Below are 24817 nucleotides of genomic sequence, written 5' to 3'. Positions count from 1 at the left end.
TGGAATCCCAATGGGTTTCAGGGAGTCAGGAAGTCCTCGTATCAGGGGAGTCATTCTCTCTGGGTCCACAGGCAGCATCATTAGGGAACGCTGGTTAGGCTTCAGCTCCTGATCACACATCATCTGGAGACAGGCCGCCTTTTGCACAGTTTCCACTAACTGATCCACCGTCCCCGTTAGGGCAAGCGGATCTCCTCTTTCCAAAGGGGTCAGCCCTCCAGCCCAATACGCAGCTCTCTGAGTCAATGACCATGGGGCTCAGCGATCGCCAGCAGTCAGAAACACAACCGGACCCTGATACCCTTTTCTTTCTTTTTCTGACAACAAGATTCCATCCCCTCCTGACAAAGACACTCTCCACACATACTCTGTCTCTGATTCCTGCGCAGTTTTTGCAAAATCTTTTCTCAGCTTTGCTAATTCAGTTGCAGTGAATGGGACTTCTTTGGTGGTAACCTGAGGATGTTCATCGCCATAGTCCTCATACACATACTCTTGTTTTAATCAGTGGACACGTATGGGGTGGGCTTTTTACAGCTTCTTTGGCCTTCTGTAAATCTCCCTGGGGATAAATTTGCTGTGCCCCCTTCTCTGCACGTGTCATTTCTATTTCTGACAAAGTATCTACTTCCCTCAAAAAAGAGTTGTTTCCTCAACTCTTTCTTTAATATCATCTTTTGGTTTCTTTCCTCCTCCAACAATTGTTTGTTCTCCTTTAGCTGTTCCTGCAGAGTGTTTACTGCCCCTTGCAGGGAGTGGATCACCGTATCATCTTGACAAAACTTCTGCTTTCTCTCTTCCACCGCATCTGAATAAGCACAACAAGAAAGTGCAGAATTTGAAAGCGGGAAAGCCAGGAATAACTCAGACTGCGGCGCCCACCCGCCCCACCAGTGGAGGACTGGGAGCCCTACTCTGACTAGTACCCTTGGAAAGAGACGAGAGAAATACTTTGGCATAGGAAACAAGAATGAAGCGATGGCCAAGCTCCAGTGCGACTGGCATGGAAGGAGCAGCAACGGTCCTTACAAATTGTAAAAGCCTCAGTTGCTACTGGAGAGAAGATGGGCTGGAGAGAGCGGGGGCGAGGATCCTAACATCGAAGTCTACGTTGTCTCCGCAGGGACACCCGCTGAGTTAGGAGCCTGTCAGCAACCCTGTAAGCCGCCAACTCGAGAGAATGTTCAGTCTCAGGATCCTGCAGGCAAGTATTACCTCAAGAGTAATTATTCATACTTTGCTTCTTTAATGTGGTTTCACCTGAAAAAAGACTCGCCATAGCCACCTTTTTGTGTGTGATTATTGCCGAACCCCAAGCCCATTCGCAACCTAATTGGTGACGAGGATGGCATTCGGCAATTGAAACAGTGGAACTCACTAGGGGAGTGCACAGCTATGTGAGGTTGTGCCACTGGATAGAAACTGTGTCTGTGCTGTTTGTGTCTGTGGTCTTCAGATCGTTATTGTGTAATATATATCAGCAGAGAGGGCGGAATATGCACAAGAAGAAAGTGCCTCCTGTTGGTAGGAGGCTGCTGCTTTGCAGGACCGCAGGACCCCTTTGGTGCTCCTTCTCCCATTCTTTGAGAGCACCAAGCTGTGGTGCATCTGCTCAGGATGAGGAGGTAGTTCAGGGTGTGTTGCGGGTGCTGAGAGCGCCCGTGATAGGGTTGCTGTCCTCAGAGCACGCCAAGAGGACCTGGATCTTTCACTTCTGTGAGGGAACTGCCTGCCACCCTGTTAGAGGTGGCGGCTGGTCCATCTCTCTTGATGGGAACACAGGGAGTGCGGTCCTCCTTGTCCTGCAGAGCTGTCTTCTGCTGCAGAAGGAGGCACACAGCCGCTGAGCCCAACATGCATGGAGTGCAGAGCACTCTGCTCCGGCTGAGCCCCTGGCGCCTGCTCTTGCACTGCTCTTGCACCAGGGGAACAAGGCAAGAGCCCGCCAAGTCCTCCAGCAAATGCCACGCAAAGCCCTGCCACTGTGACCGTCCCAGGAAGGCAAGATGGCTGCAGCTTCCCAGAGGCTTTGGTATTCAGGGGGGAAGAAAGCGGGCAGAACCCTGTGAAGAGATCTGCTTTCAGCCCCTCTCCTGGCACAACCAGAAGGCTTTCTCTGCCTTGGCATGCTCTTGTGCCATGCAATCGGGAACTTTGAGGCAGTGCCCTGTGCTGCGAAAGCTGCAGCTGCAGCACCTGGGGCTGCCCTTGGAGCCCAGGGGCCCTGCCCTGTTGCCTGCACCAAAGACAAGAGCCGTCCTTCCCCTCCGGCAGACAGCTCCTTTGATCAGGAGTGGTGCAAGCACAACTGGCTCTTAGCGGCGCTGAGGCAGGAGGCAGGCTCGCTGCACCTGCACAGTGAAGGTGGCACATCTCTGTGCTGAGGGATCACACGAGCTGTGGGGGACACCTTTCCAAGAGGCTCTTTGCTTCCTCATGCCTCACAACTTAATCGAAACAAGTGAACAAGTGCCCTCAGACTGCCTGGAAGAGCAGAGTCCTGCTTTGCAGAGAGCCAGCTGCCCTTCTGCCTCTCTCTACATGTGCTCAGCATGCGTAGCTTGTGCAGCCTGCCTCAGGAATGGAACTTCAGGAGCCACACATAGCACCAAGGTGAACTGACACAAGACAGACTCCTTTATTGTGATTCACAGAACCTCTCTACTCTCCTGGCTCAGCTGGAACCTCTGAGCTGCCATTATGCCATGAACCTGCACTCGGTAAAGGCAGGTGTACTCGTGCTTCCCCCAGTTGCTCTTCACCTTGAATTTGATGAACTGGAAGGCTCTGGGAAGCTGCTTCTGTAAAGGAAATGCAGTGTTAGCCCTGCTGGGAAGCAAAAAGTATCCCCGAGCAAGGAGGCAGCCACGGGTCATAAGGCAGAGCCACAAGGCACAGGACTCTTTGGGTCACCCTCTGTTGCCCAAGCCCTTGCAGGCTAACCCAGCTCCTTCCTTGCATTGTGCCCACACGCACTCACAGTACCTTGAGGTGGAAGGTCTGAACCGCCTCTTGCTCCACATCATATGCAAAAAGCCCCAGGAGCTCTTCTTCGGGGCCTTCCTCATCCATACCCTTAAAAGCAACCGACAAGGATAGCAGGTAATGCTCAGGCAGAGCCAATGGAGAAGAGCCCGCTCAGTCACCATTGGGAAGCCTGCATTATGTCCCACTGCTCTAGCAACAGGTGGGTTGAATCCCAGAAAGCACAACGCTGGAGAGGCCAAAGCACTCCAGAGCTCCCCACAGGCCCATGCAGGATATGCTGCTCTGCAGCAACAAGGCCGCCCTTCTTGGAGAGGAGGCGCCAAGACAGTGAGGCCTCCCCTGGCCCTTCCCTCCCAGCAGGTGCAAAGCAGAGACTTACAAAGACGGCAAAATCTTTGGGGGCACTGCTGACTTCCCCGGATGGAGACACTGCCTTTGAGATGTGCTCCACGGTGACAGCCACTGGCCAGATGTGCTGCGGCAACCGTATGACCACTTGGCCCTCGGCTCCTTGGAAAGCCCAGCACTGACCAGGGGAGGTCTTCGGCTGCAAGCAGAAAGCAGCCCCCTTCAGCGGCAAGGCACTCCAGGAGCCCACACTGGCACACTGGGGGCTTTGCAAGAAGCGCACACCTGGGGCTGGCGTTGTGCATGGAGAGGCACACAAGGGGCGCAAAGGGGCAGGAGGGCACTGGGCACCTGTGCTCAGCAGACCAAAACCCTCAGTAGGAAACATCTCAGAGCGAGTGACTTCCCAAAAGCCGCTCTCATCTTGCACGCCATCGCGAGAGAGCTCAGGGCTCCCTGGGGGAGGCCACGGCAGAGCCTTCAAAGCCTGAGGCAGTGGCAAGGCCCTTGTGAGCCCCCACACTTCTCCAAGGGGACAGACCCCAGCAGACCCTCCTCAACTGCCCTCTCTCAAAAACAGGGGCCTTCGGCGTGGAGGTGGCAAAATGCAGCTGCCAAGGACAAGGTCCCCAGAAAAATGCCACCAACCCTTGCGGGCACCTTGCTGCTGTTCTTGGCTTCAGCCCTGGTGGGAGTGCAGTGGCCAAAGGCACGCGGTGGTCAGGAAGAGGGGCAGCGCAGTAGGGCTCAGCGAGCCTGGGGCTGTGAAGGGAAGTGCTTGGCCTTGGTGCCCCCGCTAGAAACAAGGAACTGTCTCGGACGTCCTGCATGCTCTCCATGCTGTTACCTGCAAAATGGTGTCCGGAGGATAGGCCTGGGTAAAGAAGACTCGACAAAGCCAGCAAGATACAGAGTGTCGCCCACTGTAACTCTCCGATGTGCGGGCTCTGTCGATGGTGGCCCCTGAAATACACATGCAAAGCAGCTGCCTAGGACCCTCCAAGAGCTAGGAGAAGCAGTGAGCTAGCACGGATCTCTGAGGCTGCAAGCCCACCTACGCAGTCTTTTGGGGAGGACCATACAGCAGCCCAGTGCCCGCACACTTCCCAAAGGCTTACCTGTGCTTTGCAGAGCCCAGTCAGCCATCTCAACATACGTGGCCCCTATCTGCTCAAGAGCTGCCCGGGTCAACTCAAGAAGGGCCTGAGGAAAACATTGCAAAGGTGGAGATGGAAATTAACGCAGAGAATGAGAGCAGCTCCTCAATGGGCACGTCTGCATGAACACTAAGTGCGAGGCAAGGGCAGCCGCGCGGTGCATCGGCCTAGGGCATCTCCCGGTGGGGAATGGTACCACAGCTTTTTGGTGAGCGCTTTGTGACGAGTCAAGGGGGCACAGTGGGAGAACAGCAGTCTCCTGAGCCACAGAGTAGACCTTGCTCAGCTCCCCGCTGCCCCAAGGAGCCCTGAGAGACACCTTTGCCCCGGGCAGCAAGAGGACAGAGTCACTCTGGAAGGGCCGAGAGGAAGCAGCAGCGGGGAGCCTCCAAACGAGAGCAAGGCCTTGCATCAGATGACAGTCTCTTTACCTCTCTCTTCTCAGCGTCCATCTCCCTCTCCTCCAAGACGTCTTCCACTGAGCGCAGGATGGCCTCATGTTCATGCCTGATCTCTTCATGCAGGCGAATCACCTGCTTTTCTAGAAGCTCCCGCTCTCTCTTTTTCTCCTTCAGCAACCCCAACGTGTTACTAAGGACAAAGGGAAAGCAGGTCTTGTGCAGCACCTGCGCAGCCCCTGCAGGCAGCTCCCCAATGCACTCACAAGCAGCTTGCCACCTTCTTGCCCCCATCCCCTTCCCTCTCTCGCATTAACAAAGGCTTCCCTTGCACTCTGAGCACAGGCGGCAGCCTGCAGCCCTGCCTATTTTTCCATTCAAGCAGGTGCGGGCCAAGGAAGCGCTCTTACCTGAGAGCTGAGAGCTCAGCTTCAGGCACGCTGGCCTTATCCTGCAACACAAAGGGCCTCCGTGAGAGCAAGTCCCACGAGCAGCATGGGCACTTCCCACAGGATCCTCCCCTAGGAGGCAGAGTGCCTGCTGCTTTCCAGCACTTGGAGCAAGGCAGAGGAACGAGGCCTCTCAGCAGCCGGTGTCTTGGGGCAGCCCATTTCCTCTTGGAGCACTTGCAGGCTCCAGGAGCTAAAGCAAGAGCAAAGGCACCTCCTGCCCAATGTCTCTCGTCTGCTGCCTATAAAGCCACAGAGCTGACTCCAGTGGGGAGATCTTGGCCTCAGAGCTCATTCAGCAGCTATGCAGACACAAGGACAAGCACAAGCATCGACACAAGTCCCTCTCCCGCCCTGATCTCTGTGAGGACTAGCCCTCCAAAGCTGCACCACATTCTGAACTTTTGTAGGGGAAGCAGGAGCTCTGCTCTACGGCCTTCACAACGCTTTTCATTCCCATAACAAGAGGCACGTACCTGCAGCGCTTCCTCTTCACACTTGGTCTTGGGGAGGAGCAAGACCCAGCAGTAAACGCCAACTGCAAGTCACAACATCAAGAGCTTCTGAAGCAGGGAGGCACTTCTAGCCATAACGCTCCTAAGCACTCCACTCTTTCACACTGCCTGAACCCATGGAAGGTAGGAGGCAGGCTGTGCTCCACCTAAGTGACCCGCCCTGGCATTCCCAGCTTCCTATCTTGGAGATCTCGGGATCTGCCGCCTCTCCCTCCCCCTCAAAGCTGCCCTCCAGCATGCCTGGGCAGCCCCACCAGATGGTTGGTCAGCACTGCTCACCAGCAAACACTGGGGCCAGCAAGAAAAGGATCTGGATGAGCCTTCTGCCACCCCGTGCTGAGGAGACGCATGGCCTGCAGGAGAAGGAATGCAGGTGTTTTACCAGCCTAGAGCTGAGCTTTAGTGTCCCGCTCCTGTGCCTGGGGGCTTCACTTCCGCCAGGTTTCCCAGTGCGGCAGGACGGTGAAGACCCACGGGCTTTAGGAAGCTCTGCGGTGGAGCAGCCCTCCCTGTGCGCGCTGAGGCCCGTGAAGACCTCTGGCTTGCACACACAGTCCCTGCCCGGTATCGTGTTCTGGCCCGACACGGTGTGGTGCCCCGGGACTCTCCCGAGGAGAATGGGCTGTGCCTTGCGCCCCGAAAGGCTCTGCTGGGCTGCCTGGCTCCCCAGTCTGGAGGGCAGTGCTGCCCACAGCCCAGTGCTCAGGAGCGCTCTGGCCCCACCAAGGAAGCTGCCAGGATGCGCACAGGGCTTCTGCTCTTCTCCCTCCCTGCTCTTTGGGCCCCATTGCACCCACCGGACCAGACCGGCTGGCATCTCTGCTCTGCTCCAGGTAAGACTCCAGCAAAAGAGAAAAGGTCGCTGATCTGCAAAGACACCAACGCCTCTTCCCAAGCACTTGCTGGCCTCTGCAAACCTGTTCACTCGCAGAGCGACAGCCCTCTGCGCACTGGCCTTTTATGTAGGGCAGCTGAGGGTGAGGTCACAAGAGCCGAGTGCTGTGAGGTCAGGGGCCGCCTGTGATGACCTGCGCAGAGGGGTCTTAGCACGGAGTGAGGCCGCAGTCTGTGGCCTCTGCTGCGGCCTCTGCAGTCTGTCAATGCCGCCCTTGCACTGGCAGGATCCAGCATGGACACAGGCGAGCCGACCGGGTGCTGAGTGTCTTCCTCGCACTCTGCCATCCACTCGCGCAGGAAGAGCTGATGCAGCCCCATGCAGGTTTGGGCTTTGCTGACGCTGGAGCATATTCCCAGCTCTTGTTTTGCTTGCTCTGTGCCAGGGCACCCAGGGCCCTTTGCCCCGGCCAATGATGCCGCAGCCTGTTCTGCTTTTCCTGCTTGCACTCAGCCAGCGCCAGGGCAGCTCCGCAGGACAGCCCTTTCCTTTGACCATTGCTAAGGCTCAAGGAGGTCTAGGTTCTCGGCACGCTTGCTGGGGGTGCTGGCAATTCCCACACCCTTCTGGTGTAGAGAGCTCCTGAGTAGGATGAGAGTGAGGGGAGCTCCAGAGCAGCTCTACTTGGGAGCAGCTGCTCTTTGCACTTGGAGGAATTAAGCAGCAACCTTGGAGCTCAGCGCTTGATGCAGTCTCTAGGCATGGAGGCTTGTGGCACGTCTGCCCACTTCTGCTCTTGCCATGTCGTGAGCACTTTGCTTCTAGGCTGCCAGGTGCTCACGCCTCCTTGTCTAGCTCTTCCTTTTGCTCCTCAGTGTCGCTGCTTGCCGCTCCGAGCAGCAGGCTCTCCAGGCAGAGCAGGGCTCCCATGGCTCTAGCGCTTCTCAGGCTATCTTCTCTCTGCCCCGCAGCACCACCCTCCAGGATGCCTGAGGTGGGAAGGGACATCTCGCAATGCTGCCCAAGCCCCTCTGCTCCCGAAGGGTCACCTAGAGCATGTTGGCCAGGACCGCCTCCTGGGGACTTTGGACTCTCTCGAAGGATGGAGAGGCCACAAGCTCTCTGCGCCATCTGTTGCGCGGCACAGTCACCCTCCTAGGAAATAAATGATTGCTCATGAGGAGATGGTGGTCCAGTGCGTGCCCACTGCCTGGCGTCGTGTTGCTGGGCACCACTGAAAAGAGGCTGGCCTCATCCTCATGAGACACATTAATAGCATCTAAAATCTTCTCCAGGCCTAAGAAGAGCACCTCTGTCAGACTTTCCTCATAGACGAGGTGTTTCTGTGCCTGCCTTATCCTGCCTCCTAAAAAGCAGCATATTACAAAGTTATGTTACATCTTAAATTTCCATTCTTTGGCCTCTTCTCTTGATCTTGCAGAGTGTATAGCGGCCACCAGTAATTAGAATACTGCACAAGTTACTTACACTAACTGTCATTCGTGTCAACAGCAGGCCTATTGGCCTACACTTGCCTCCTAGATGGCCCTTGTCAGGGATTGCAGCTGGTCAGTGGAATCCATGGCTCCCATAGCAAAGAATGTTAGCCTTGAAAAGATTAGCGTGAATCTATGAGGCGGAGTTCACACGGAGACAGCAGAAAATTCTGATCAATTTAAGGAGGTTATGGCCACGGAGCAGAAGCTGGCCAAGCTAAGAATCGTCCAGTCATAACTCTGTTACTAGCTACTGTCATTTGTAGTCCTCACCAATAAGTAGCAGCCACGACGAGAAAATCTCAGTATAAATAATGTACTTAGAGAACAATAAAGCATAGTTTGCATTGCATCTACTGCGGTTCTTTGTGGTTTTGGCCGCCACTGGATAGAAATTGTGTTAGTGCTGTTTGTGTCTGTGGTCTTTAGATCTGTATTGTGTAATATATATCAGCAGAGAGGGCTGAATAAGCACAACAAGAAAGTGCAGAGTTTGAAAGCAGGAAAGCCAGGAATAACTGAGACTGCGGCGCCCACCCACCCCACCAGTGTAGGACTGGGAGCCGTACTCTGACTTGTATCCTTGGAAAGAGACTAGGGAAATACTTTGGCATAGGAAACAAGAATGAAGCGATGGCCAAGCTCCAGTGCGACTGGCATGGAAGGAGCAGCAACGGTCCTTACAAATTGTAAAAGCCTCTGTTGCTCCTGGAGCGAAGGCCTCCTTAATATATGGAAATCCCAAGCAATTTTTGGGGAGGAAACCAAATTGAAGTTGTACAAGCATAAATAGAAATGAAAATAGAGAATCTCCCAAAATGATTGTATTCAGTTATCATAATTCCTGTTGCTGAATATGTAATTGGAATTGATATTTTAAAGGGACTGACTTTTAAACTTTCTGACGCCTTGTAGCAATTTGGAACAAAGAACTACATTAGTACCCAGACAATTTTAGTCAGAAAAGTAAAAATGCCCTCTGTGCAGATTCATGCCGCAACTAAATCAATAGCCACGACACAGTACAAGATTCTGGGGGCATGAAGACATTTCGCAGACAATTAAAGACCTAGTGGATGCAGCAGTTATAAACCCACTACCACAGCTTGGAATAACCCTGTCTGGCCCGTCAAAAAGAGTGACGAGTTGTGGAGAACGACTGTCGCCACGACTGCGACAGGCCCTCAGAGAGAGAGGTGACCATCACTTACATCAAGGTCTGGCATGGCATATGTCCCCACCGCTCAACGCCTAATGGGTGGCAGCCAACAGCAGAGCTCAAGTTTCTTCTTGGTGGCGAACACAGAGGCCAACCCAGTCTCGCCCTTGACTATGGTTCACCAGGACTCCAGGTAGCAGGCCCATAATGCTTGATTATTCTTTCAGGAGGCTACTCAGTCTTCCCCCACTTTTGTTTTCCACCTATATTAACCTCGACAGATCGCTTGTCGCAGGCAACCTCTCTCTCTCCCAGATTACCATACTCCGATTAAAAGCTTGGCTTACAGGTCTTGCTAACGAAACAAATTCGTTATCCTTAAATGGATCATATAGATTGGTGGAATTTGGGGGAATTGGCTTCTCCTTACTCTTAGAGATAACCCTCCAGAACAATATAATTAAAAATGACATAGACATTTTAACCAAATTATATTACAATCAGCATCTGGTTCACATCTTCTGTGGGCGAATCTGGGTCACTTGCTTCTTCTTGAAATGAAACAAAAGACTTCTCGAGTTAGAAAGAGGGAACAATCCAACAATCTTATGGATTTTCCCATGGGTGTTTTTTGCCTTCCAGGTGTATTTGTTTATTGGAGTGTCCAATACCAGTGGTACCGCCCTCACGGCGGGGATTTCAACCAAGACAGGCTGTCCTGGGGAATAAGATGGATCTCTAGGGTGATCAGGATCATGTGGGGTTGGTATGATCTTTGGAGCGTTTGGGTAAAATGTTGTGATCTTTGGACATCCATTTATTCCCCAGTGACTGTTAACACTGATCACCACATCCCACACCTGCTCAGCCCATCCTGGCTCATGTGGTTTGAGGAATTGTTTTCATAAGACCGTTCTTTCCACGATTCCATTCGCTTGAGGGTAATATGGAGTATGAAACACCCACGAAATTTCCTCCTGGGCTGCCCACTCCTGGACCACTTTAGCTGTATAATGTGAGCCGTTATCTGATTGAATTGACTGCGGTTTGGGGAAGATTCCAAACCATTCTTTCAGAGCCTTTATGGTGTTTTCTCCTATTGCCTTAGCACATGCTTTAGCTTGCACTAATCCAGATACTCTGTCTGCGCCTGCCAGTACATAGTGCTTTCCCTCTGACCTTCGAAAGGGGCCGATGTAATCAATGTGCCAGGCCTCCCACAGGCCTTTTCCCTCTCTCAAGTGCAGAGGGGCAGCTCCCAGAGGGTGTCTGTCCAGATGGACTCAGCATTATTTGCAAGAAGATACACAGGTTTTACACTCCTCCCTTGTAACCGGCCACCCTCGGGCTTGTGCCTCACAAAACAGCTCCTTCGCTCCTGAAGGTTTCCGTTTTACATGTAGCCATTCCAAGAGATGTTCCCAATTCTCCGCTATCTGGGTGTTTTGTAGGGGAGCCAGCCCGTGCTAGTTCATCCACTTTGGCATTCCATCGGTTCACCGCGGTGTCATCTCGTTGATGAGATGCTATCCAAGCTACTGCAAATGCCCCTTGTTTGGCAATGGTAAGAATATCCTGCCATTTTTCCTTTTGCCATAGAGATATTGTATTGACCTCCCATCAGTTTTATTCCCAGAATGGAAGCCACTCAGTGCAGCCTTTAAACACGGCATAAGACTCAGTACAGATATAGACAGGAGAAGCAGCTTGAGCCTCATGTGGGAAAACGCTCCACACAGCGGTTAGTTCTCCTACTTGTACACTACCTTCTCCTTCAGTAATGATCTGTTCCTCAGTACCTATCCAAAGTGCCACTGCTGGATATTTCCAAGTTTTTCCCTCTCGCTTTGACGAGGCATCCGTAAACCAGACATTCTGCAATTGTTCAGAAAACAGAAGAGCTACCTGTATTACAGATCATAACCCGGGTGTTTCTCTATCCAAGTCCACCTCATCTTGTATACTGAACGCCTTTGTGGTTCCTTCAGATACAGAAAAAAAATCACGATAGTGTTCTATTTGTGCGTACCATTTTCGCACAGAGTCTCTCAGAGCCACCCCATCAGGGGGTGGGGTTCCTGCCAATACTGCTTTAATCACTTTAAATGGGCCTCTGAGCACTATAGGTTGTTGCCAGATAGTCCGTTCAGCTTCCCTTAGAGCTTAACTAACTACAAATAAACCTTTCTGCCAAGCTGTATATCCTTTTTCAGCGTCTTTAAAGCTGTGAGAATAAAAACCAATGGGCCCACTAGGTCCCTCTGGACCCTTTTGCCGCAAACGGATTCACAGTCCAGTCTTGGCAAATCCCCATTCAGTTTGAACTGGATCGGATGGGTGAGTGGGACCAAGGGCCTGATAGGCAGTCGCTTCAAACACCAACAGCTGTAAAGCCTCATCATGAACCTGAGTCCATTCCCACTGAACTCTTTTTCGCAGTAAGTCGTACAGGGGTCTGGCAGTAATTGAAAAGTGAGCAATATGCTTCCTCCAGAACACAAGCAACCCTAGTGCATGCTGTAAGTCTCTCTTGGATTCTGGCATCTTGATCCGGTCAAGAGAGGAAAGGGTATCCGGTGGGATACATGTCATTCCTCCCACCCAACCCCTAAAAATGTTACCTTACTTGAAGGAGCTTGTATTTTCTCAGGTGGAATTGTCAAGCCTGTACTTTCTAAGTGGTTGATGATGTCCTTCTGGGTTTCTCTAACTTCTTCCACCTGACTCCCTCCTATCAGCACATCATCTATATATTGATAGATCTTTACTTCCGCCCTTAGGAGGATTTTTTGTAACTCTTGCGCTAGAGCATGGTGGGCCAGCGTCAAGGAGTGCTTGTATCCTCGTGGGAGTCGTGTAAAGGTGTACTGGTGTCCCTCCTAGGTGAAGGCAAAACAATCCTGGTCCTCAGGTTGTAAAGGGACCATGAAAAATATATCCTTGACATCGATCATTGCCATAACAGGATGAGATTGTTCCTGAATGGTCGCTCTGAATTCAGCAATGTTAGTGGACCTGTGTTGGCATTCAGTCTCCGGTAATCTATAGTCAATCTCCATTTACCGTCTGCCTTTCTGAAAGGCCACGCTGGGGAGTTAAGGGGGGAGTGAGTGGAAACTGCAACCACTTGTTTCTCTAAATCCCCCAGAACTGGTGTGATCCCCTCTGTGGCTCCTAATGGCAGTGGATAGGGTTTCAGATCTGTCAGTTTGGAAGCGGGGAGGGTAGGCGCCACTTGCAGCGGATATTCCGGTCAATTGCCTGATCTATACAGGCTGGACAACTGGGCGGTGAAAAACCTCATGCAATTCAACAAGGCCAAGTGCAAGGTCCTGCACCTGGGGAGGAATAACCCCAGACACCAATGCAGGCTGGGGACTGACCTTCTGGAGAGCAGCTCTGCGGAGAAAGACCTGGGTGTTGTGGTGCATGACAAGTTGACCATGAGGCAGCAGTGTGCCCTCGTGGCCAAGAAGGCCAATGAGATCCTGGGGTGCATTAAGAAGAGCATCTCCAGCAGGTCGAGGGAGGTGATCCTGCCCCTCTACTCAGTCCTAGCGAGGCCTCATCTGGAGTATTGTGTCCAGTTCTGGGCCCCACAGTACAAGAGGGATGTGGAGCTGCTGGAGAGAGTCCAGCGCAGGGCCACAAGGATGATCAGGGGCCTGGAACATCTGCCCTATGAGGAGAGGCAGAGGGAGCTGGGCCTGTTCAGCCTGGAGAAGAGAAGGCTGAGAGGGGATCTGATCAGCGTATATAAATACCTCAAGGGAGGGAGCGCAGAGGACAGTGCTGGTCTCTTTTCAGTGGTGGCCACTGATAGGACTAGAGGAAATGGCCGGAAACTGAAGCACCAAAAATTCCATAGGAACTTAAGGAAAAATTTCTTAACAGTGAGGGTGACAGAGCACTGGAACAGGCTGCCCAGAGAGGTTGTGGAGTCTCCTTCTCTGGAGATCTTCAAAACCTGCTTGGATGCAGTCCTGTGCCACGTGCTCTAGGTGACCCTGCGTATGCAGGGAGGTTGGACTAGATGATCTCTAGAGGTCCCTTCCAACCCTAAGCATTCTATGATTCTATGATTCTATGATCTGGGAAATACCAAAAGACCACGAATTTCCCTGGGTATCACGCCACTGCCTACCCTTCAAAACATCTATGCCTAGAAGATTCATCTGAAAAGAGCCTACGGCCACAGTGGTCTTGACAGGCTCTTGTTCTTCTGGTAACCATAGTGTCACTGGACTCACAGGCACCGACTGTGTTTTTCCCAAGGCATTTAAAACAATTAGCTTCCTGGATGGAATCGAGATTCCACATCACTCTGCTTCAGTCCACATTAGTGCGGTAATTTGTGCTCCTGTATAAATTAAAAAGGCTACCGGTCTTCTCCTTGGTCCTACAGCAACAGTAATCAATAAATCCCCTTTCGTATTGCAGGTGACTTGTCTTGCAAACATCCATCCTCCGCCTCCCCCCTCACCCTCTGGGAGAGGAGGAATTAGTTTCCCGCCCTTGCCTTCTTCTCAGCCAGCTCCTCCTCAAGGTCTATTAAGGGCGTGGCACTGGGGGTTGATCTGAAAGAGGCCGTTTGCCCTGACCATTCCTGCACTAGTCGTTCTAATTCCTTGGTTGGGAGTCCGTCCATCGAATCCCGGGGAATACCTTTCTGAAGCCCTAGCCGCAACAGCTCGTTTCAGGTTGGAAGATTCTCTCTCCCAGAACTGTGATTTTGGATTGACCCCAAATCTCGACCCTTCACGGGGGATGATCACCGCCCACTAACCCGTTCTGCAGCCCATATAACCCTGGTTTCACTTCTTTGGGACAATTCGGCAACAGGGCCGTATTTTCTCCCCAGATTAATCAACTCCTGGGCGATCTCTCCCCATTTCCATACTTTCCTCCCTGGCCACTGACAGTCAGGGGTCACCATCCCCTCCAGAGCGGCTTTCTCCATCACGGGTAATGGAATCCCAATGGGTTTCAGGGAGTCAGGAAGTCCTCGTATCAGGGGAGTCATTCTCTCTGGGTCCACAGGCAGCATCATTAGGGAACGCTGGTTAGGCTTCAGCTCCTGATCACACATCATCTGGAGACAGGCCGCCTTTTGCACAGTTTCCACTAACTGATCCACCGTCCCCGTTAGGGCAAGCGGATCTCCTCTTTCCAAAGGGGTCAGCCCTCCAGCCCAATACGCAGCTCTCTGAGTCAATGACCATGGGGCTCAGCGATCGCCAGCAGTCAGAAACACAACCGGACCCTGATACCCTTTTCTTTCTTTTTCTGACAACAAGATTCCATCCCCTCCTGACAAAGACACTCTCCACACATACTCTGTCTCTGATTCCTGCGCAGTTTTTGCAAAATCTTTTCTCAGCTTTGCTAATTCAGTTGCAGTGAATGGGACTTCTTTGGTGGTAACCTGAGGATGTTCATCGCCATAGTCCTCATACACATACTCTTGTTTTAATCAGTGGACACGTATGGGGTGGGCTTTTTACAGCTTCTTTGGCCTTCTGTAAATCTCCCTGGGGATAAATTTGCTGTGCCCCCTTCTCTGCACGTGTCATTTCTATTTCTGACAAAGTATCTACTTCCCTCAAAAAAGAGTTGTTTCCTCAACTCTTTCTTTAATATCATCTTTTGGTTTCTTTCCTCCTCCAACAATTGTTTGTTCTCCTTTAGCTGTTCCTGCAGAGTGTTTACTGCCCCTTGCAGGGAGTGGATCACCGTATCATCTTGACAAAACTTCTGCTTTCTCTCTTCCACCGCATCTGAATAAGCACAACAAGAAAGTGCAGAATTTGAAAGCGGGAAAGCCAGGAATAACTCAGACTGCGGCGCCCACCCGCCCCACCAGTGGAGGACTGGGAGCCCTACTCTGACTAGTACCCTTGGAAAGAGACGAGAGAAATACTTTGGCATAGGAAACAAGAATGAAGCGATGGCCAAGCTCCAGTGCGACTGGCATGGAAGGAGCAGCAACGGTCCTTACAAATTGTAAAAGCCTCAGTTGCTACTGGAGAGAAGATGGGCTGGAGAGAGCGGGGGCGAGGATCCTAACATCGAAGTCTACGTTGTCTCCGCAGGGACACCCGCTGAGTTAGGAGCCTGTCAGCAACCCTGTAAGCCGCCAACTCGAGAGAATGTTCAGTCTCAGGATCCTGCAGGCAAGTATTACCTCAAGAGTAATTATTCATACTTTGCTTCTTTAATGTGGTTTCACCTGAAAAAAGACTCGCCATAGCCACCTTTTTGTGTGTGATTATTGCCGAACCCCAAGCCCATTCGCAACCTAATTGGCGACGAGGATGGCATTCGGCAATTGAAACAGTGGAACTCACTAGGGGAGTGCACAGCTATGTGAGGTTGTGCCACTGGATAGAAACTGTGTCTGTGCTGTTTGTGTCTGTGGTCTTCAGATCTTTATTGTGTAATATATATCAGCAGAGAGGGCGGAATATGCACAAGAAGAAAGTGCCTCCTGTTGGTAGGAGGCTGCTGCTTTGCAGGACCGCAGGACCCCTTTGGTGCTCCTTCTCCCATTCTTTGAGAGCACCAAGCTGTGGTGCATCTGCTCAGGATGAGGAGGTAGTTCAGGGTGTGTTGCGGGTGCTGAGAGCGCCCGTGATAGGGTTGCTGTCCTCAGAGCACGCCAAGAGGACCTGGATCTTTCAGTTCCGCGAGGGAACTGCCTGCCACCCTGTTAGAGATGGCACCTGGTCCATCTCTCTTGATGGGAACACAGGGAGTGCAGTCCTCCTTGTTCTGCAGAGCTGTCTTCTGCTGCAGAAGGAGGCACACAGCCGCTGAGCCCAACATGGAGTGCAGAGCACTCTGCTCCTGCTGAGCCCCTGGCGCCTGCTCTTGAACTGCTCTTGCACCAGGGGAGCAATGCAAGAGCCCGCCAAGTCCTCCAGTAAATGCCACGTTGCAGCTTCCCAGAGGCTTTGGTATTTAGCAGGGGAGAAAGCAGGCAGAACCTTGTGGAGTGACCTGTTTTCAGCCCCTCTCCTGGCACAGCCGGAAAGCTTTCCCTGCCTTGGCATGCTCTTGTGCCATGCAATCGGGAACTTTGAGGCAGTGCCCTGTGCTGCGAAAGCTGCAGCTGCAGCACCTGGGGCTGCCCTTGGAGCCCAGGGGCCCTGCCCTGTTGCCTGCACCAAAGACAAGAGCCGTCCTTCCCCTCCGGCAGACAGCTCCTTTGATCAGGAGTGGTGCAAGCACAACTGGCTCTTAGCGGCGCTGAGGCAGGAGGCAGGCTCGCTGCACCTGCACAGTGAAGGTGGCACATCTCTGTGCTGAGGGATCACACGAGCTGTGGGGGACACCTTTCCAAGAGGCTATTTGCTTCCTCATGCCTCACAACTTAATCGAAACAAGTGAACAAGTGCCCTCAGACTGCCTGGAAGAGCAGAGTCCTGCTTTGCAGAGAGCCAGCTGCCCTTCTGCCTCTCTCTACATGTGCTCAGCATGCGTAGCTTGTGCAGCCTGCCTCAGGAATGGAACTTCAGGAGCCACACATAGCACCAAGGTGAACTGACACAAGACAGACTCCTTTATTGTGATTCACAGAACCTCTCTACTCTCCTGGCTCAGCTGGAACCTCTGAGCTGCCATTATGCCATGAACCTGCACTCGGTAAAGGCAGGTGTACTCGTGCTTCCCCCAGTTGCTCTTCACCTTGAATTTGATGAACTGGAAGGCTCTGGGAAGCTGCTTCTGTAAAGGAAATGCAGTGTTAGCCCTGCTGGGAAGCAAAAAGTATCCCCGAGCAAGGAGGCAGCCACGGGTCATAAGGCAGAGCCACAAGGCACAGGACTCTTTGGGTCACCCTCTGTTGCCCAAGCCCTTGCAGGCTAACCCAGCTCCTTCCTTGCATTGTGCCCACACGCACTCACAGTACCTTGAGGTGGAAGGTCTGAACCGCCTCTTGCTCCACATCATATGCAAAAAGCCCCAGGAGCTCTTCTTCGGGGCCTTCCTCATCCATACCCTTAAAAGCAACCGACAAGGATAGCAGGTAATGCTCAGGCAGAGCCAATGGAGAAGAGCCCGCTCAGTCACCATTGGGAAGCCTGCATTATGTCCCACTGCTCTAGCAACAGGTGGGTTGAATCCCAGAAAGCACAACGCTGGAGAGGCCAAAGCACTCCAGAGCTCCCCACAGGCCCATGCAGGATATGCTGCTCTGCAGCAACAAGGCCGCCCTTCTTGGAGAGGAGGCACCAAGACAGTGAGGCCTCCCCTGGCCCTTCCCTCCCAGCAGGTGCAAAGCAGAGACTTACAAAGACGGCAAAATCTTTGGGGGCACTGCTGACTTCCCCGGATGGAGACACTGCCTTTGAGATGTGCTCCACGGTGACAGCCACTGGCCAGATGTGCTGCGGCAACCGTATGACCACTTGGCCCTCGGCTCCTTGGAAAGCCCAGCACTGACCAGGGGAGGTCTTCGGCTGCAAGCAGAAAGCAGCCCCCTTCAGCGGCAAGGCACTCCAGGAGCCCACACTGGCACACTGGGGGCTTTGCAAGAAGCGCACACCTGGGGCTGGCGTTGTGCATGGAGAGGCACACAAGGGGCGCAAAGGGGCAGGAGGGCACTGGGCACCTGTGCTCAGCAGACCAAAACCCTCAGTAGGAAACATCTCAGAGCGAGTGACTTCCCAAAAGCCGCTCTCATCTTGCACGCCATCGCGAGAGAGCTCAGGGCTCCCTGGGGGAGGCCACGGCAGAGCCTTCAAAGCCTGAGGCAGTGGCAAGGCCCTTGTGAGCCCCCACACTTCTCCAAGGGGACAGACCCCAGCAGACCCTCCTCAACTGCCCTCTCTCAAAAACAGGGGCCTTCGGCGTGGAGGTGGCAAAATGCAGCTGCCAAGGACAAGGTCCCCAGAAAAATGCCACCACCCTTGCGGGCACCTTGCTGCTGTTCTTGGCTTCAGCCCTGGTGGGAGTGCAGTGGCCAAAGGCACGCGGTGGTCAGGAAGAGGGGCAGCGCAGTAGGGCTCAGCGAGCCTGGGGCTGTGAAGGGAAGTGCTTGGCCTTGGTGCCCCCGCTAGAAACAAGGAACTGTCTCGGACGTCCTGCATGCTCTCCATGCTGTTACCTGCAAAATGGTGTCCGGAGGATAGGCCTGGGTAAAGAAGACTCGACAAAGCCAGCAAGATACAGAGTGTCGCCTACTGTAACTCTCCGATGTGCGGGCTCTGTCGATGGTGGCCCCTGAAATACACATGCAAAGCAGCTGCCTAGGACCCTCCAAGAGCTAGGAGAAGCAGTGAGCTAGCACGGATCTCTGAGGCTGCAAGCCCACCTACGCAGTCTTTTGGGGAGGACCATACAGCAGCCCAGTGCCCGCACACTTCCCAAAGGCTTACCTGTGCTTTGCAGAGCCCAGTCAGCCATCTCAACATACGTGGCCCCTATCTGCTCAAGAGCTGCCCGGGTCAACTCAAGAAGGGCCTGAGGAAAACATTGCAAAGGTGGAGATGGAAATTAACGCAGAGAATGAGAGCAGCTCCTCAATGGGCACGTCTGCATGAACACTAAGTGCGAGGCAAGGGCAGCCGCGCGGTGCATCGGCCTAGGGCATCTCCCGGTGGGGAATGGTACCACAGCTTTTTGGTGAGCGCTTTGTGACGAGTCAAGGGGGCACAGTGGGAGAACAGCAGTCTCCTGAGCCACAGAGTAGACCTTGCTCAGCTCCCCGCTGCCCCAAGGAGCCCTGAGAGACACCTTTGCCCCGGGCAGCAAGAGGACAGAGTCACTCTGGAAGGGCCGAGAGGAAGCAGCAGCGGGGAGCCTCCAAACGAGAGCAAGGCCTTGCATCAGATGACAGTCTCTTTACCTCTCTCTTCTCAGCGTCCATCTCCCTCTCCTCCAAGACGTCTTCCACTGAGCGCAGGATGGCCTCATGTTCATGCCTGATCTCTTCATGCAGGCGAATCACCTGCTTTTCTAGAAGCTCCCGCTCTCTCTTTTTCTCCTTCAGCAACCCCAACGTGTTACTAAGGACAAAGGGAAAGCAGGTCTTGTGCAGCACCTGCGCAGCCCCTGCAGGCAGCTCCCCAATGCACTCACAAGCAGCTTGCCACCTTCTTGCCCCCATCCCCTTCCCTCTCTCGCATTAACAAAGGCTTCCCTTGCACTCTGAGCACAGGCGGCAGCCTGCAGCCCTGCCTATTTTTCCATTCAAGCAGGTGCGGGCCAAGGAAGCGCTCTTACCTGAGAGCTGAGAGCTCAGCTTCAGGCACGCTGGCCTTATCCTGCAACACAAAGGGCCTCCGTGAGAGCAAGTCCCACGAGCAGCATGGGCACTTCCCACAGGATCCTTCCCTAGGAGGCAGAGTGCCTGCTGCTTTCCAGCACTTGGAGCAAGGCAGAGGAATGAGGCCTCTCAGCAGCCGGTGTCTTGGGGCAGCCCATTTCCTCTTGGAGCACTTGCAGGCTCCAGGAGCTAAAGCAAGAGCAAAGGCACCTCCTGCCCAATGTCTCTCGTCTGCTGCCTATAAAGCCACAGAGCTGACTCCAGTGGGGAGATCTTGGCCTCAGAGCTCATTCAGCAGCTATGCAGACACAAGGACAAGCACAAGCATCGACACAAGTCCCTCTCCCGCCCTGATCTCTGTGAGGACTAGCCCTGCAAAGCTGCACCACATTCTGAACTTTTGTAGGGGAAGCAGGAGCTCTGCTCTACGGCCTTCACAACGCTTTTCATTCCCATAACAAGAGGCACGTACCTGCAGCGCTTCCTCTTCACACTTGGTCTTGGGGAGGAGCAAGACCCAGCAGTAAACGCCAACTGCAAGTCACAACATCAAGAGCTTCTGAAGCAGGGAGGCACTTCTAGCCATAATGCTCCTAAGCACTCCACTCTTTCACACTGCCTGAACCCATGGAAGGTAGGAGGCAGGCTGTGCTCCACCTAAGTGACCCGCCCTGGCATTCCCAGCTTCCTATCTTGGAGATCTCGGGATCTGCCGCCTCTCCCTCCCCCTCAAAGCTGCCCTCCAGCATGCCTGGGCAGCCCCACCAGATGGTTGGTCAGCACTGCTCACCAGCAAACACTGGGGCCAGCAAGAAAAGGATCTGGATGAGCCTTCTGCCACCCCGTGCTGAGGAGACGCATGGCCTGCAGGAGAAGGAATGCAGGTGTTTTCCCAGCCTAGAGCTGAGCTTTAGTGTCCCGCTCCTGTGCCTGGGGGCTTCACTTCCGCCAGGTTTCCCAGTGCGGCAGGACGGTGAAGACCCACGGGCTTTAGGAAGCTCTGCGGTGGAGTAGCCCTCCCTGTGCGCGCTGAGGCCCGTGAAGACCTCTGGCTTGCACACACAGTCCCTGCCCGGTATCGTGTTCTGGCCCGACACGGTGTGGTGCCCCGGGACTCTCCCGAGGAGAATGGGCTGTGCCTTGCGCCCCGAAAGGCTCTGCTGGGCTGCCTGGCTCCCCAGTCTGGAGGGCAGTGCTGCCCACAGCCCAGTGCTCAGGAGCGCTCTGGCCCCACCAAGGAAGCTGCCAGGATGCGCACAGGGCTTCTGCTCTTCTCCCTCCCTGCTCTTTGGGCCCCATTGCACCCACCGGACCAGACCGGCTGGCATCTCTGCTCTGCTCCAGGTAAGACTCCAGCAAAAGAGAAAAGGTCGCTGATCTGCAAAGACACCAACGCCTCTTCCCAAGCACTTGCTGGCCTCTGCAAACCTGTTCACTCGCAGAGCGACAGCCCTCTGCGCACTGGCCTTTTATGTAGGGCAGCTGAGGGTGAGGTCACAAGAGCCGAGTGCTGTGAGGTCAGGGGCCGCCTGTGATGACCTGCGCAGAGGGGTCTTAGCACGGAGTGAGGCCGCAGTCTGTGGCCTCTGCTGCGGCCTCTGCAGTCTGTCAATGCCGCCCTTGCACTGGCAGGATCCAGCGTGGACACAGGCGAGCTGACCGGGTGCTGAGTGTCTTCCTCGCACTCTGCCATCCACTCGCGCAGGAAGAGCTGATGCAGCCCCATGCAGGTTTGGGCTTTGCTGACGCTGGAGCATATTCCCAGCTCTTGTTTTGCTTGCTCTGTGCCAGGGCACCCAGGGCCCTTTGCCCCAGCCAATGATGCCGCAGCCTGTTCTGCTTTTCCTGCTTGCACTCAGCCAGCGCCAGGGCAGCTCCGCAGGACAGCCCTTTCCTTTGACCATTGCTAAGGCTCAAGGAGGTCTAGGTTCTCGGCACGCTTGCTGGGGGTGCTGGCAATTCCCACACCCTTCTGGTGTAGAGAGCTCCTGAGTAGGATGAGAGTGAGGGGAGCTCCAGAGCAGCTCTACTTGGGAGCAGCTGCTCTTTGCACTTGGAGGAATTAAGCAGCAACCTTGGAGCTCAGCGCTTGATGCAGTCTCTAGGCATGGAGGCTTGTGGCACGTCTGCCCACTTCTGCTCTTGCCATGTCGTGAGCACTTTGCTTCTAGGCTGCCAGGTGCTCACGCCTCCTTGTCTAGCTCTTCCTTTTGCTCCTCAGTGTCGCTGCTTGCCGCTCCGAGCAGCAGGCTCTCCAGGCAGAGCAGGGCTCCCATGGCTCTAGCGCTTCTCAGGCTATCTTCTCTCTGCCCCGCAGCACCACCCTCCAGGATGCCTGAGGTGGGAAGGGACATCTCGCAATGCTGCCCAAGCCCCTCTGCTCCCGAAGGGTCACCTAGAGCATGTTGGCCAGGACCGCCTCCTGGGGACTTTGGACTCTCTCGAAGGATGGAGAGGCCACAAGCTCTCTGCGCCATCTGTTGCGCGGCACAGTCACCCTCCTAGGAAATAAATGATTGCTCATGAGGAGATGGTGGTCCAGTGCGTGCCCACTGCCTGGCGTCGTGTTGCTGGGCACCACTGAAAAGAGGCTGGCCTCATCCTCATGAGACACATTAATAGCATCTAAAATCTTCTCCAGGCCTAAGAAGAGCACCTCTGTCAGACTTTCCTCATAGACGAGGTGTTTCTGTGCCTGCCTTATCCTGCCTCCTAAAAAGCAGCATATTACAAAGTTATGTTACATCTTAAATTTCCATTCTTTGGCCTCTTCTCTTGATCTTGCAGAGTGTATAGCGGCCACCAGTAATTAGAATACTGCACAAGTTACTTACACTAACTGTCATTCATGTCAACAGCAGGCCTATTGGCCTACACTTGCCTCCTAGATGGCCCTTGTCAGGGATTGCACCTGGTCAGTGGAATCCATGGCTCCCATAGCAAAGAATGTTAGCCTTGAAAAGATTAGCGTGAATCTATGAGGCGGAGTTCACACGGAGACAGCAGAAAATTCTGATCAATTTAAGGAGGTTATGGCCACGGAGCAGAAGCTGGCCAAGCTAAGAATCGTCCAGTCATAACTCTGTTACTAGCTACTGTCATTTGTAGTCCTCACCAATAAGTAGCAGCCACGACGAGAAAATCTCAGTATAAATAATGTACTTAGAGAACAATAAAGCATAGTTTGCATTGCATCTACTGCGGTTCTTTGTGGTTTTGGCCGCCACTGGATAGAAATTGTGTTAGTGCTGTTTGTGTCTGTGGTCTTTAGATCTGTATTGTGTAATATATATCAGCAGAGAGGGCTGAATAAGCACAACAAGAAAGTGCAGAGTTTGAAAGCAGGAAAGCCAGGAATAACTGAGACTGCGGCGCCCACCCGCCCCACCAGTGTAGGACTGGGAGCCGTACTCTGACTTGTATCCTTGGAAGCAGACTAGGGAAATACTTTGGCATAGGAAACAAGAATGAAGCGATGGCCAAGCTCCAGTGCGACTGGCATGGAAGGAGCAGCAACGGTCCTTACAAATTGTAAAAGCCTCTGTTGCTCCTGGAGCGAAGGCCTCCTTAATATATGGAAATCCCAAGCAATTTTTGGGGAGGAAACCAAATTGAAGTTGTACAAGCATAAATAGAAATGAAAATAGAGAATCTCCCAAAATGATTGTATTCAGTTATCATAATTCCTGTTGCTGAATATGTAATTGGAATTGATATTTTAAAGGGACTGACTTTTAAACTTTCTGACGCCTTGTAGCAATTTGGAACAAAGAACTACATTAGTACCCAGACAATTTTAGTCAGAAAAGTAAAAATGCCCTCTGTGCAGATTCATGCCGCAACTAAATCAATAGCCACGACACAGTACAAGATTCTGGGGGCATGAAGACATTTCGCAGACAATTAAAGACCTAGGGATGCAGCAGTTATAAACCCACTACCACAGCTTGGAATAACCCTGTCTGGCCCGTCAAAAAGAGTGACAAGTTGTGGAGAACGACTGTCGCCACGACTGCTACAGGCCCTCAGAGAGAGAGGTGACCTTCACTTACATCAAGGTCTGGCATGGCATATGTCCCCACCGCTCAACGCCTAATGGGTGGCAGCCAACAGCAGAGCTCAAGTTTCTTCTTGGTGGCGAACACAGAGGCCAACCCAGTCTCGCCCTTGACTATGGTTCACCAGGACTCCAGGTAGCAGGCCCATAATGCTTGATTATTCTTTCAGGAGGCTACTCAGTCTTCCCCCACTTTTGTTTTCCACCTATATTAACCTCGACAGATCGCTTGTCGCAGGCAACCTCTCTCTCTCCCAGATTACCATACTCCGATTAAAAGCTTGGCTTACAGGTCTTGCTAACGAAACAAATTCGTTATCCTTAAATGGATCATATAGATTGGTGGAATTTGGGGGAATTGGCTTCTCCTTACTCTTAGAGATAACCCTCCAGAACAATATAATTAAAAATGACATAGACATTTTAACCAAATTATATTACAATCAGCATCTGGTTCACATCTTCTGTGGGCGAATCTGGGTCACTTGCTTCTTCTTGAAATGAAACAAAAGACTTCTCGAGTTAGAAAGAGGGAACAATCCAACAATCTTATGGATTTTCCCATGGGTGTTTTTTGCCTTCCAGGTGTATTTGTTTATTGGAGTGTCCAATACCAGTGGTACCGCCCTCACGGCGGGGATTTCAACCAAGACAGGCTGTCGTGGGGAATAAGATGGATCTCTAGGGTGATCAGGATCATGTGGGGTTGGTATGATCTTTGGAGCGTTTGGGTAAAATGTTGTGATCTTTGGACATCCATTTATTCCCCAGTGACTGTTAACACTGATCACCACATCCCACACCTGCTCAGCCCATCCTGGCTCATGTGGTTTGAGGAATTGTTTTCATAAGACCGTTCTTTCCACGATTCCATTCGCTTGAGGGTAATATGGAGTATGAAACACCCACGAAATTTCCTCCTGAGCTGCCCACTCCTGGACCACTTTAGCTGTATAATGTGAGCCGTTATCTGATTGAATTGACTGCGGTTTGGGGAAGATTCCAAACCATTCTTTCAGAGCCTTTATGGTGTTTTCTCCTATTGCCTTAGCACATGCTTTAGCTTGCACTAATCCAGATACTCTGTCTGCGCCTGCCAGTACATAGTGCTTTCCCTCTGACCTTCGAAAGGGGCCGATGTAATCAAT

At 52.9% G+C, this 24817-nt stretch overlaps 2 protein-coding genes and 1 pseudogene across 2 annotated transcripts; all 3 read right to left on the bottom strand.

Annotated features, from left to right (window-relative positions):
• Positions 1 to 2648: 2648 nt before the first annotated feature.
• Positions 2649 to 7070, bottom strand: LOC148596142 (SUN domain-containing protein 3-like). The gene is made up of 9 exons (XM_088529798.1): positions 7005 to 7070; positions 5817 to 5843; positions 5302 to 5342; positions 4925 to 5084; positions 4455 to 4539; positions 4184 to 4299; positions 3368 to 3535; positions 2986 to 3075; positions 2649 to 2801 (listed from the first exon to the last, which is right to left on the bottom strand). The coding sequence occupies exons 1-9, from the start codon at positions 7068 to 7070 to the stop codon at positions 2649 to 2651; spliced, it is 906 nt and encodes a 301-aa protein (XP_088385924.1).
• A 6776-nt stretch (positions 7071 to 13846) lies between these two features.
• LOC148596141 (uncharacterized) lies at positions 13847 to 14918 on the bottom strand (annotated as a pseudogene).
• A 1999-nt stretch (positions 14919 to 16917) lies between these two features.
• On the bottom strand, positions 16918 to 21338 carry LOC148596140 (SUN domain-containing protein 3-like). Its single transcript, XM_088529784.1, has 9 exons — positions 21273 to 21338; positions 20085 to 20111; positions 19570 to 19610; positions 19193 to 19352; positions 18723 to 18807; positions 18452 to 18567; positions 17637 to 17804; positions 17255 to 17344; positions 16918 to 17070 (listed from the first exon to the last, which is right to left on the bottom strand). The coding sequence occupies exons 1-9, from the start codon at positions 21336 to 21338 to the stop codon at positions 16918 to 16920; spliced, it is 906 nt and encodes a 301-aa protein (XP_088385910.1).
• Positions 21339 to 24817: the final 3479 nt, after the last annotated feature.

Source organism: Tinamus guttatus, unplaced genomic scaffold, assembly GCF_059628265.1.
Source record: "Tinamus guttatus ecotype Peru unplaced genomic scaffold, ASM5962826v1 Tinamus_guttatus_pri_ptg000029l, whole genome shotgun sequence".
NCBI classification, from domain to species: domain Eukaryota; kingdom Metazoa; phylum Chordata; class Aves; order Tinamiformes; family Tinamidae; genus Tinamus; species Tinamus guttatus.
The sequence above is the reverse complement of the archived record's forward strand: the minus strand, read 5'-3'. Positions and strand labels throughout refer to the sequence as shown.